Genomic DNA, 13885 nt, shown 5'->3' with positions numbered 1-13885 from the left:
CCCCGCACACGTCTGTTTTCCCTGTACCTGCGAGGTCGACAGAGATTGATGGAGAGTGCGTCTGCTCTCGGCCCGATGTCACCGACGATTGATGTGGCCGGGACAGACAGATCAGTTAAGCAACGATAGACGGAGAGTGATGTCCACTACGTTCCTATCAATCTCTCACTGAGTGCCCCACATGCATTGCCGTGGCACACAATGAGAAACCATCCTCCATGTAGGTGAATTTAAGTCACAGCGCAGCTTTCGCTGGTTAAACTCCCTGTTTCGGCCACCTCATGCATATCTCGAGTAGGGAATTCCCCGCGCTCTCAAGGTCCAGGCATTCCAGAGGGGGCAACTACTTTACTAGATTAACAAAGTCAGGATTTACGTTCCTCCCCAGATTTATCAAAAGGAAATGTTGTAAGTAGCCCTTTGTTAGAACGGGAATTTAAACAAGAATGTTTGGGAAAGGTCCTTATTAAATCAGTGCAACGTCACTTTGGCGCCAAATAAAGTGGCAGCATGAATGTAGTTGGCTTTTCAAATTGTTTCGTTGTAGAATAATTTTCCTTGGGACATTTACGTCCGTTCTGGTTGTTCTAAGGCATTGGGCTACAGCACCACGTATCAGATGGCGCTAAGAAAGCATCTTCAAAGAGGGGGATTCCACAGAGACAAAAATGCTCTTATCCTTCTGACATTGCTCGAATTAATGCAAGTTCTTCCAGATGTTAGTTGAGCCTTTGTCCTTATTTTAACCAGCTATGGCACACCTCGCTGTTTTTGTTTCAGTAGAAAAAAAATAAAAATGTTCGAAATTCAAATAAATTCATGTTGCAAACACTTTCAAAAGCATACAAATGTATCAGTCTATGTGTTTCCTCTTATTCCCACTATGGGTCTTAATATGCTGCCATAAATCCCTTACCACTCCCTGTTTATAAACGTTCAGAGAAACTATTGGCAACAGACAAGTCTCCTCTCTCTGTGGCACAAAGTGCAATTATAACAACACCAGAATATAAAAATACCAGAGAGAAGATAACTGAAAAGTGGAAAAATACCAAGCCATGGTGCTCGGTTCCCCCCAGTTTATTAGAAGATATCTTGTCTTTTCTTCACGCTCTTTTCTAGGGCCTTGTCTACATCTTCTAGGGTGTACTCAAGCACAAAGACCTCTGCCATAGCTTCAGTCAGCATGTCCAGCAGAACCTCCATGCGCAGCTTCAGGGCGTTATTCTCCTCCTCCAGGTCACAAACCTTCTTCTTAAGGCGTTGGACCTTGGAGCTGGCCACAGGCCTCTTCTTAGAGCTCCCCCTAGGGGTGGCTCTAGAGTTTGTCCTGGAGGCCACAGTATCCCCAGCCCAGTGCCCATCTGCGAAGGTAAGGGTATGGCCTGCCAGGGTGAGTGTGGGAGTGATGCACTGCGTGGCGGCGTCGAGGCAGAAGAGGGACGCGGGCAAGGTGGGCTCCACAAGGCGGACAGGACTCTTTTTGGGGTTCCAGACATCAGCGAACAGGCCGGTGCTGTAGGATGGGTACGAGGGAACGGCCATCATTTTTAACGTGAACATTTTCTGTGGTCCTGATTGGGTGTGCTGTAATGGACGTGGCCCTGTGTGTGTGTGTGTGTGTGTGTGTGTGTGTGTGTGTGTGTGTGTGTGTGTGTGTGTGTGTGTGTGTGTGCCAGTAGTCTCTTCTCACATACAGTTGTCTCTGCTCTGCCTTAGCAAGGTAAGTAAGTTTCTGCTATGTCAAAAGTCCATAAAATGTAGCCATGACATCTGGTAAAGAATCTGAATTTGGAAGATAGAAAAAGAGCTTTTTAGAAAAATAAAGACTGATCAAAAGAAGGAGAGAATAGTGCAACTCTGCTTACATCTCATAACGCACCAATTATTTTATTATCAAACTGATGTTTTGGTCAATCAGTTTTAAATAGCTGCACCTGCTTAAAGCTTGCCAAGGTACAAGAACTGACATGAATGTAAATAACAAACATATTGTAAAGTAGGCCTGCAACCATTAAATAGGCCTGAGAGCATGAAAGCCCTCACTTGAGGTATAAACTTTATAGTTTATGTTATCAATTAGACTTGGTAAAATTACAATTAAAAAGACTAGGCTCAAAAGCATCCAGAAATAAGCAACCCATAACTATAACCCGTCTACATTTAACAGCCTTTTGCACTTACATCGAGTGAATGCTGTTCTGCGGATAACAGGCACATACAGTAACTACTTACTACCAACTGCCAAGTTTGCTGACACTCTCTATGTCCGCTATTCATCATGGATTACCAGTTATGGAATTAGGCTTCTCCATTGATGGCAGAACAATCGGTGGAACATTCTACAACACATGATGTGTTCTAAACGTTTGGAACGAGGCACACTGACGATCCAGATGTGATTGGGAATCTAGCTAGCGATACGCTTTCATCCCATGTGGAAATCTTTTCGTTCCCCTTAAATTGCCCCTTTCAAAAACCAGCCACATGTTTCGCTCTGGATTTATCTTCTTCGTTCCAAACGCAGCTAATTTCCCCCTTGTGCAAGATGTCCTATCGCTGAAGCTTCTCTCCACATACGTGCACAAGATGTGCACTTGCTCTTAGAATGATTCTCCTATAAACAGTGTTGTAGACAAACACTTTCTTTGTAATATACAATAAATATGACTTACAACATTTTTTTTAGAAGCCATGTCTGAAGAATTGCCAAATGCTTCTCTTGGTCCTTCATAATGCAAATGCAGGTTAGATGTGTAAAAAGGCTCGGGCTACTCACTAGCCAGCTTTGGTCAGCTGATTAAACTTCTTCGAACAGTCAGAAAATGTGATATGCCAAATATGCTGCCGTTCACAGTTCTATAATTGAATAGGAAAAGCAGACTGTAATACTATACGTGATGTGGAGTGTATCGTTATGTTGTTCTGTTTGCTAACCTAAAATGATATCAACAACATAGCCTACATTATTTCAATGAAAGGGTCTCTTCTCTCAGCACTGATATAGGACCGCGCGAGCTTAATTAGACCAATAGTTTAGCCTAGAGACATGTTTAGCCTAAGCCAACATAACACTAAACCATAGTGGTAACACTAATACTATTATTATTTGTATTATTTATGATTAAGGCTCAGGATTGATGGATCAAATATTTATTACAATTCAATAATAGGCTATAAGTCCGGTTCTAACATACTACATAGACAACAAACGTGACTACACATTTTGGATGTGTGTCACACACCTCCTTCCAAAGTAAAAATGACCTGTCATTGCTATGAAATCAAAAAAGTCAAATTCACCCAGATCCAGGTCAAGAAAAGCCCTGAATGGGGTGTAGTGCAAGATGGGATGAATATGTGAGGAAGGTACAGGGCGGGCCCCGCATGCGTGGTGCTGTGCATGGGATGATGGATGAATAAAGTGATTCATAGGTTAACACCTCCCAAGCCTTCTGATTAATTAAGTTCTTCTCCAGTTGTGTGTGGTCAACAAGTGTTGGGGGACTCTCTTCATTCTCAGACAATGTTTCTATCCGTGCCTTACCAGTGGCGGCCAGGCGAAGGATTGTTGGACACTGCGGTGCTTTTTTTCGTTCATTTCTGAATGACAGACAAATACAAAAATCGTCGATGCACGCAAGATCTAGCATACCGCTTCTATCTTGGTATGGCAACACTACATGAATATAAACTGCAGACCTGCAGTACACCACATGTCCAGAGGTGCCTCTGCCATGAAGGAATGGTAGAGGGATATGCTGCCCTCTAGCGGTAATTATCAAACACTTCCACTGCACGGGGGCAGGTGGTGCTGCAACAACAAGTGCGAACATTCTGGATTAAAAGTCAGAAAACCAAACCCTATAGCTGTATCAATCCGCTGCTGAGCAAGCTATAGTTATTTCTACTCCTGGGCCAAGACCCGCTAATTAGAAGCTAAACTCTTCAACTTTTCTTAATTCTGTGGATGGCATTTTTTTGTAGGCCAAATTTATGATCAAATAAATACCTTAATAGGAATATCATACCTTTCCTTCACATTACTAAAATGTATAAATATACCCTCTATGTTTAGCCAATTCTGTAAGGTAATTACATCTAAGTAATATGCAATTATGAATTGTAATTAACTATTTAGAACTACCTTTCAACATCAGTAAACAGAGACTTGAGAGAAACCAATTGAAAATGTAGAAGTATATTAGAAACTCTCTCACACATGTTCACACGGACATCAAGACTTAGTAACACTGATATCACTCTTTATCAGCGAAAAAAAGCAAGAACACAGTTTAAAAATAAATAGATTGATAAGACCACAAAAGTGAAACAGTTGTTTACAACTGTTGACTTCCATACTTCACATACTACAGACACAAATACATTACTAAAAGCAAACAAATATTTCCTAAACAAAGTAAACGGTAGTACTGTAGTGTAGCATACTTAAATAGACTGATGGTACTGTCATATCAATATTGTAGATATTTTTGTATCAAATCTCTTATTTTAATGATTTTAACTTGTTTCATGTTTTTATCCTAAGAAAGCTTTCTCTCAGATCTTCACATGAAGACATCACCAACACTTCTCTAATCTGTTTCCTCTTCCTTGCTGTTATCGAGTACTAAAGTCCCCTCCTCACAGCAGGACCTGGCTGATGTACTGGGTGAAGTCCAGACCCAGATACAGCCTACTCATGGTGCCCAGGACCCCCACCGCACCAAGCCCGATCAGCGCCCACTGGACCTTAGCGCTGAAGTAGAGAGGCTTGAGCCTGCAGAGAGAAGGGAAGGGTTCAGAGGTTGTTAGATCAGGAAAGAGCAATATGAAAATAGAGTGGGTTATGGTGTCAAGATGGACATCAGAATCAACCGTTGTTCTATAAGACATTAAACTATAGCCTACTATATGACAATATTCCTATGTGGTTTAATATCAATGTTACATTTTGTATTCAATAGTTTAATTTCAACATTCCGACATCGTCAATATCTTCACCAAAAAGGTTTCATTCTACACTTGATCTTGCACGTCACATTTACATACGAACTGCGAAATGCAGGCATTATTTGCATTTGTTAACCCTTTGATGTTGGCTTCTGTATGAATAAGTGCATGATTTGTTAGCTTAGTTATGTATCTTTGGCCCGAGGACAGGACTGCTGAGAGGACATGGAACTATGAGCCATGAGCACCAGTGATAGGATTAAATGTGGATTTTGATGGTCAGGGTTATGAAGAAGAATGATGTATGCTGAGCAGAGAAAGTATATATATATACAGATATATATATCCAAAAGTGTTATATTGGATTGAGATCTGGTAATTGTGGAGGCCACTGGAGTACAGGGAACTCACTGTAATGTCCAAGAAACCAGTTTGAGATGATTTGAGCTTTGTGACATGGCACGTTATCCTTCTGGAAGTAGCCATTAGAAGATGGGTACAATGTGGTAATAAAGGGATTGACATGGTATGCAACAATACTAAGGTAGGCTGTGCCGTTTAAACGATGCTCAATTGGTACTAAGGGGCCTAAAGTGTGCCAAGAAAATATCCCCCACACCTTTACGCCACCACCAGCAGCCTGAACCATTGATACAAGGCAGGGTGGATCCATACTCTCGTGTTGTTTTACGCCAAATTCTGACTCTTCTATCTGAATGTCACAGCAGAAATCGAGACTCTTCAGACCAGGCAACATTTTTCCAATCTTCTATTGTCCAATTTTGGTAAAGCCGGTGCGAATTGTAGCCTCAGTTTCCTGTTCGTAGCTGACAGGAGGGGCACCAGGTGGGATCTTCTGCTGCTCTAGCCCATCTGCTTCAAGGTTCGACATGTTGTGTGTTCAGAGATGCTCTTCTGCATACCTTGGTTGTAACAAGTGGTCACTTACTGTTGCCTTTCTATCATCTTGATCCAGTCTACCCATTCTCCTCTGACCTCTGGCATCAACAAGGCATTTTCGCCCAGCAAAGTGTCGCTCACTGGATATTATTCTCTGTAACCCTAGAGATGGTGGTGCTTGAAAATCCCAGTAGATCAGCAGTTTTGAAATACTCAGACCAGCCTGTCTGGCACCAACAACCAGGCCACGTTTAAAGTCACTTAAAATACCCTTTTTTCCCACATTCTGAATGTTAATCTATACGAGATCTATTCACATCCAGCAGCACCCTAGTATTTTCCGAGGGTTGAGCAATTTGCTGTTTGTCGACTTCAGCTCGGCGTTCAATACCATCATCCCAGAAGTCCTCCTCACCAAACCCACCCAGCTCACTGTGCCCACCTGTCAGTGGATCACAAACTTCCTGATAGACAGGAAGCAGCAGGTGAAGCTGGGTGAAACAACATCCAGCACCTGGTCAGTCACTGGTGCACCTCAGTGATGCGTGCTCTCCCCACTGCTCTTCTCACTCTACACTAACGACTGCACCTCAGGAGACCCGTCTGTTAAACTCCTTAAATTTGCAGACGATAAGTCATCTGCCTCATCCGTGATGATGATGATGAGTTTTCATATAGGCGAGAGGTTGAACAGCTGGCCCTGAGGTGCGGTCGCAACAACCTAGAGCTGAACACGCTTAAAACCGTGGAAATGACAGTGGACTTCAGGAGAAGCCCCCCAGCACTGCCCCCCCTAACCATACTCAACAGTACTGTGTTGGCTGTAGAATCCTTCAAGTTTCTGGGATCCACTATCTCCAGGAACCTGAAGTGGGAACCCAACATCAACACCATCATCAAGAAGGCCCAGCAGAGGATGTACTTCCTGCGCCAGCCTCAGGAGCTGCTGATCATGTTCTACACTGCAGTCATCGAGTCTGTTCTGTGCACTTCAATAACTGTCTGGTTCGGCCACCAAACTGGACAAGAACAGACTCCAACAGACAGTCAGGTCTGCTGAAAAGATCATTGGTGCCAACCTGCCCACCATCCAAGACCTGTACACCGCCAGAGTAAGGAAACGGGCAGGAAAAATCACTGCAGACCCCTCACACCCCGGACACAAACTATTCAAACGCATCTCCCCTCTGGTAGGCGCTACAGATCTCTGTTCACAACAGTTTCTTCCCCCTCGCCGTATCACTATTGAACAACTAACTTATAGTAACATATATATTTATCCACTGTAGCATATTCATTTATCCTTGCCCTTCTTGCACTCTCCACTTTTTCTTTGCACTATTGTTGTAACAATTCACAGCTCCTGTATATACTCTCTTAAACTTCATAGACCATTGCACTGTTTGTTTGTATTGTGTTGTAATGTATATTTTGTGTATGCACATTGAGAGTCAGTTTACCCAGACAAATTCCTTGTTCGTGCAAACTTACTTGGCCAATAAAATCTGATTCTGATTCTAATTTGCTTTCAAGTCTGAAGTTATGTATTTTGTATGCTAACTGACCCTGATTAACAGCACATGTGATTTAATTCAGCACATGTAGCCTTTCTGCACCATAGATATGTGGATTAGTGTGCACTGCGATCAAAGCAGTGAGTCTACGCTATGCAGCTGTCCCACCTGCCAAGTGAAGACTCAGAATATCCGCAGAAGTACTGATAGCGTCCATAAAGGTATAGAAGCCCCAAAAGAGTCGTAGCTCCTGGAAGAGAGAGGGGTGGAATGAATACATATGAATGTTAGAGAAGACCAAAGGGAGTAAAACTCTTGTGTTTACTTTAGTGATTATTAGGTTGTATTCAACTCCTGATTCTAATATAGCATGTAAGAATATGTTCCTCGAAATAGGCTCAATCAACTTTGAAGTGTAATCATCTTGAATTTAAGCGCTTTCTGAAAATGCAACCTTACATTAACAAACTCCATGAAATGGAATGGGACAATATCAACTTTGAGCATTTTTTATTTGTACTGTAAATACTGTATAATAAACAGACTGTTTTTAAGTGGCTTTCCCATGAAAGGATGAGAGAAAGAGTTTTGATAAAAATTAAAATGTGATGCAGCTTCCAGTTTTCAAAGACAATTAGGCTTCTGTGTTTTCAGATTACAATCTGTGAGCCAGAACACACCTTTGCAGTGTATAAAAGCATAAATTCGAGATGTATATACCTTGATTGAAGAAAAGCCCAGATATCCACAGAGAAGCCACGAAAATGGGGAAATACTCAGAGCAGTTTGCTCTGGAAAATGGACAGAAAAAGAAAGAGAATGTTACTAGATTTAATGAAACGCTCTAAAAGCAACCATCACAAAAACCAAGCAAGATGACACGTTCCTATTCCCTATCTCATGCTGCAGCTGAGCCCCAGACAGCCTGTTCTGCGGCTGAGCTCCAGCCCAAGGCAAAGCTTAAGGCAATTTGTGATAAATACGAACTTATATACAACTCATATAGTGTTTGTGGAAGTGTTTCTTATTCTTTTTTCATAACCTTTTTTATAATATATATATTTTTAACTAATTCGTGGTCCATGCATAACATACAACATAATGCAGAACCCACTGTACAAAGCAAATTCAGATTTATAAAAATATTTGTAAATAAAAAACATACAGCGGGTAAAATAAGTATTGAACACGTCATCATTATTCTCAGTAAATATATTTCCAAAGGTGCTATTGACAAGAGATTTTCACCAGATGTTGGTAACAACCCAGGTAATCCGAACATATATATATAAAAAAGAAAAATTGTTCAGAAATTAAGTTATGACTAATAATGTGAAATGACACAGGGAAAAAGTATTGAACACGCTTATTGATATTTTTAAGACGCTTCCTGTATGGAGAAACTAGTCGTATGCATTGCCCAGGTGTGAGTTTGGCCTATTCTTCCACACAAACGGTCTTCAAATCTTGAAATTTCCCTGGGCCTCTTCTGAACTCTGATCTTCAGTTCTTTCCATAGATTTTCAATTTGATCCAAGTCAGGTGATTGGCTGGGCCATTCTAGCAGCTTTATTTTCTTTCTCTGAAACCAATTGAGAGTTTCCTTAGCTGTTCATTGTCTAGCTGAAATGTCCACCCTCTTTTCATCTTCATCAACCTGGTAAATGGCAGCAGATATTTATTAGAAATGTCTTGGTACATTTTTCCATTCATCCTTCCTTCAATTGTGTAACGTTTGCCAGTACCGTATGCTAAAAGCAGCCACACACGATGATGTTCCCACCTCCAAACTTCACTGTTGGGATGATGTGCAATGCCATTTCTTCTCCAAACATGGTGTGCATTATGGCATCCAAAGAGTTTAATTTTGCTCTCATCTGACCAGATTATATTCTGCAATGGAGTCTTGCGTGGTGGGTTTGCATACAGGCCATGGTTGATTGCATTACTTATTGTTTTCTTTGAAATAATTGTACCTGCTAATTCTTGGTCTTTTTAAAGCTTTCCACAAATGGTCCTTGGCTCTTGGACAACTCTGATAATTCTTTTCACTCCTCTCTCAGAAATCTTGCAGAGAACACTTAGTGGTGGCCAGTTTATGGCGAAATTATGTTATTTCGACTTTCGGATTATGGCCCAAACAGTGCTTATTAGGAAGTTAAGAAATGAGTCCGTCAACAATGGCATCAGTATGTTTTTCACCAATAAGGTTGCAAGGTGTTGAGTGAGCTCTTTACTTTTACCCATCGTGAGATGTTTCTTGTGTGACACCTTGGTAATGATACACCCTTTTAAAGGCAATCAATTGGGACTGAATCAGTTTATATTAATTTGCACTGACAAGGAGCCGGATTGCTTTCTAATTACTGATAGATTTCATTTCAGCTGTTGTCTTGGCTTTCCATGCCTTTTTGCACCATCCTTTCTTCATTTGTTCAATACTTTTTCATTGTATCATTTCAAATGATTACCGTAATATATTTTTCTGAACTTATTTGTTTTGGTTTCTTTGTATGGAATACTTGGGTTGTTACCAACATCTGGTGAAAATGTCATCTCAGTAAGAAAACAATGAATATTCTATTCTATCTATAGGCTATAATGTATAATATTGAAATATCAAAACATATGTATTGCTGTGGTTTCACTCAACCATTTAAGCTTCACTTCACACTTTCATTTCAACTTCACACAGTGAACCTAATACTGTATCTATGAAAAGAACAATTTTTCATTCAATCGTTGCCAGAAACGTAATAATTACATTCAAGATAACACACTTAACACAGTGGAAAATATCTCACCTGCTCAGCTCGCTATTTTATTCTTGCTCGTTCTCTCACTTAATGCGGCGGTCATATTGCGAACCCCCTATACGCACAGCTGGTTAAAGTTTAATTGACATGACTGTCAAATCTCTGACAGCTTAACATTGGAACCACGCGCGAAATACGTCTGATCAGAAGAAACTGAGTGGAGATGGAGTCAAGCCTGTCCATCGCAATTTCATATGATCATAAAGAGCTATGGAAAGCATTTCACATGTGCGCTGAGCTATCTGACCAAAGTCCTCAGTATTTGGTAGGCTATTGAAATTACGACTCACTGAGCTCTGAAGATTCTTTCAAATTCCGGTGGTCCAGCAGTCGATGGAGGGGAGACGGAGAACTTGCGTCGAGCATTGATCACCTGCAGCGAGAAGTACGCTGAAAAAGAATGGACAGACTTAGCCGAAAGTTATGGTAAGAAAAGTAGGCCACCTTATCACGCCGTTGCAAAATCTCTCTCTAGAAAATGGCTTTTCAACTCTTGATAAATTGGTATCGGTTAAAACGTTGCAGAGCTCTGAACACCTGACCGGTGCAAGAACTCAGATGAAGAATTCAGCAATGAATGTGTAGCCTATATAAATGAATGGATGAATCAGTAATTTCTTACCTTGCTCTAAAATACCTAATACCGTTACTCCGGCTATGCAGACGACCTGGTCATTCATTGTGAGTGTTGAGAGGCAGTATGGCGTTTTTCTTCCTCCTACATTACGAAAAACGTACTTACCGGTAGCTGCTTTAATAAGACACTGTAACGTAGGGCGGAGCAGAGTGTCTGACCAAATGTATAAAGCCCCCTCCTCCCCGACAGGCATACTTCTGGGGGAGGGACCCAACCTTTGTCTTTTATTTACCTTTATAAAACTGTCTAAAATCTGTTTATTGTTTTGTCTGTGAGTTTCTTCACAACGATTCAATCTAATTACCCTTCAAACTGGCAGGGCGAGGATACACGCACAGAGTAGTATTTACTATTCACTAACTGTCAACTTTTAATCGATCGATGACTGGTGTCGTGTGTTGAGAAGTCAGACATGTTTTGATAACAATAATTATAAGTTGTCATTATACTAAACTGTATGATGTCTAATGATATTTGATGTGTATTAGTATAAGTTTATATTAGGCACCAAGGTGTCATTGTAGGCAGGGCCCTAGTCATAGCTAAGTTTTGGGCAGTGTGCTTGTTAAAACACGTGCTTAAACGATTACGTATTATGCAGGTGCTATGTTCACACAGCCAGGTAATTCTAAGCATAAAACATGGGTGTAAACGTCTGCATATTTTCAAATGTACAAGTGTCAACTGCCTGACTGACTCCACAGAGGACTGCCTGACTATATAAAAGGGTTAACAGGATGGTTAATGTAAACTTCTAACATGTGTTTAAAACATGGGTCCTGAAACTATTACAGATAAGTGTACTTTGGATTAAACCCCAAATTACACTTCTGACCCCATATGTAGCTGTACATGGATCCATATACCTATGCAAAATGGGTCCTCGAGGTGCCTTTAGCTGATAAGACATACACACACACACACACTAAGTCGACATGTGTACACATAATGATTAACTTGGAGTAGTAACTTTTCAATGGGGAGAGATGTAGCCTATATGCTGAAACACCAGTAAAAGAGTTACCAAAATGACTATATGATATCAAAATTAGTCTGAGGGTGAGGCCAAAATGAGCTACCTATAAGCCATATCAAAATCACCACCTCATAGTTAAACTACTACTACTACTAATCTAAGGTATACAGAATTATAAAAGGGTCTATCCTGGAAGACTAGTTGGCAAGACACAGGTTTTTATAGGTCCTTCACATAACTATATGATATCAAAATTAATCTGAGGATGATGCCAAAATCAGCTGCCTATAAACCATAACTCAAAAAAGTGTAAAATTGGTGTACAGTATTACTTCAACATATGTTTTGGTGCAAGAGTAAAATACAGTCCACAGCTCATACAGGGCAAGACTAGCTGATAAGGGTCCATACTTAGAGATGGCCACACACACAAACACAAGGCAGCTGTCCATACAGTTAGATATTCTCAGTACATGGTAAAAACATGTTGAAATCAGGAATTAATACGTCCGGGGCGACTTAGGCACTTTTACCCGTGACATGGATGTAAACTATTGCCATGGCTCTTACAGAGGGACACACAGCACCAACTATGAGTAGTAAAGGCCTTCACTTTCTGTCAAAATGTGATATTTTATGACCCCTTATCTTAGGTTTGGACACGTTATGCATTGGACCCTAACCCCTCAACCCCCCTCTGTCTTTGACTTGAGATTTAGGACTGCAAGAAAATCTAACAGATGCAGGCGTGGGGGGTTCATATGTTAGATTTTATAATGGCATAAAACTCTATTGTTTAATATAAAAGAAAAAGGCTGCACCATATGAAATAATGAGAGTGGATAGTTAAAATCCCTGAGAAGATACTGTATACACATTACAACTGTCAAAATACATGCTTTTTACACACCCAAAACCAACCCGCTAAGGGGTTGTCCTTTTTAGCACACATGTATAAAGGGGATGGCCTATAGACCTATAGGTTGGTATTCTGAACTAAGGTTTTTGTAATATTTGACACGGTTTATTATTCAGCCTCAGGTATTCTCTCTCTACCTGTTTGATCTTAAGGATCCCGTCAGGTCATTGTGTGTGTGTGTGTGTGTGTGTGTGTGTGTGTGTGTGTGTGTGTGTGTGTGTGTGTGTGTGTGTGTGTGTGTGTGTGTGTGTGTGTGTGTGTGTGTGTGTGTGTCTGTGTGTATAAGGGCTTCCATTTGTTAAGTTTTCTAATGGCATAATAAAATAAAGGTTCTGATACTAAGCACACCAATGTAGGTCACAATCAATATAATCTTTGAGGGTTTGTTCAGAATAGAAATGTGTTAATCTTTATCACTCTCTTTAGTTAAATCCTTAACATTTTAACTACCTTATATTCTAAGGTTTGACCATAAGATATATATTGTTTAAAGTGTTGACTCTGAAGTAAAGAGGAGCTCACAAGTACTGTTTTTGTTAAATGACAAACAGCATGTTGTACATGAGACATTGGTTCTTATAAGATACTGTAAATAAGGTTATAAGCTATTTTACCTTGCTAAGTGGAGATACCAAATATTTTTTATAGAGTTCTGTTCTACAACATTTTAACTAAATAAATGACAAGTTTGTAAGATCCCCGTCATGTCAGTACACAGGGGCAGTTAAGACCTGTTATATTATGGGGTGGTGAGAGTGTGTGTGTCTGCTTTGATAGTCACCCCCTTTTGTTTTAAACATTTGTATAAACAAGGTAGGACAATTACCCTTGCTGTCTGATGTTAGTGTAGGGATTTCATTTGTTTCTAATGGTATAAAACAATAAAATGGATGGTTTCTACGCAACGTTTTATAAATGAGGCCCATTGATTGATAAAGATCAGTATGTGTTGACAGTTTAATGCCTATGCGTACACAGTTTAATGCCTATGCGTACACATAGTTTAATTCATCGGACATTTCTAATCCATCATGGGTTGAAAAACAGCCTAGCGCTGAGTCAACCTTCTAAGCTTGGTCTTCTGTGTGACACAGTCTGTTTACTGTGTTTTTCAACCAGGATTCTTCAAGCACTTAGTCAGTATGACGGCAGTTGTCAATACAAAACCAG

At 40.5% G+C, this 13885-nt stretch overlaps 2 protein-coding genes across 2 annotated transcripts; both read right to left on the bottom strand.

Moving 5' to 3' along the window:
• Positions 1 to 1083: 1083 nt before the first annotated feature.
• LOC308367384 (protein chibby homolog 1-like) lies at positions 1084 to 1563 on the bottom strand (the record flags this gene model as incomplete). The annotated part of the gene is made up of 1 exon (XM_080841285.1): positions 1084 to 1563. One exon carries the CDS (start codon positions 1561 to 1563, stop codon positions 1084 to 1086), a length of 480 nt encoding a protein of 159 aa, XP_080697411.1.
• Positions 1564 to 4644: 3081 nt separating this feature from the next.
• On the bottom strand, positions 4645 to 10863 carry ltc4s (leukotriene C4 synthase; the record flags this gene model as incomplete). The annotated part of the gene is made up of 5 exons (XM_080840881.1): positions 4645 to 4780; positions 7536 to 7617; positions 8088 to 8158; positions 10474 to 10573; positions 10806 to 10863. The coding sequence occupies 5 exons, from the start codon at positions 10861 to 10863 to the stop codon at positions 4645 to 4647; spliced, it is 447 nt and encodes a 148-aa protein (XP_080697007.1).
• Positions 10864 to 13885: the final 3022 nt, after the last annotated feature.

This window comes from Sprattus sprattus (genome assembly GCF_963457725.1).
Source record: "Sprattus sprattus genome assembly, chromosome: 6".
NCBI classification, from domain to species: domain Eukaryota; kingdom Metazoa; phylum Chordata; class Actinopteri; order Clupeiformes; family Clupeidae; genus Sprattus; species Sprattus sprattus.
Note: the sequence above shows the minus strand (reverse complement) of the source record. Positions and strands in the feature narration are given on the sequence as shown.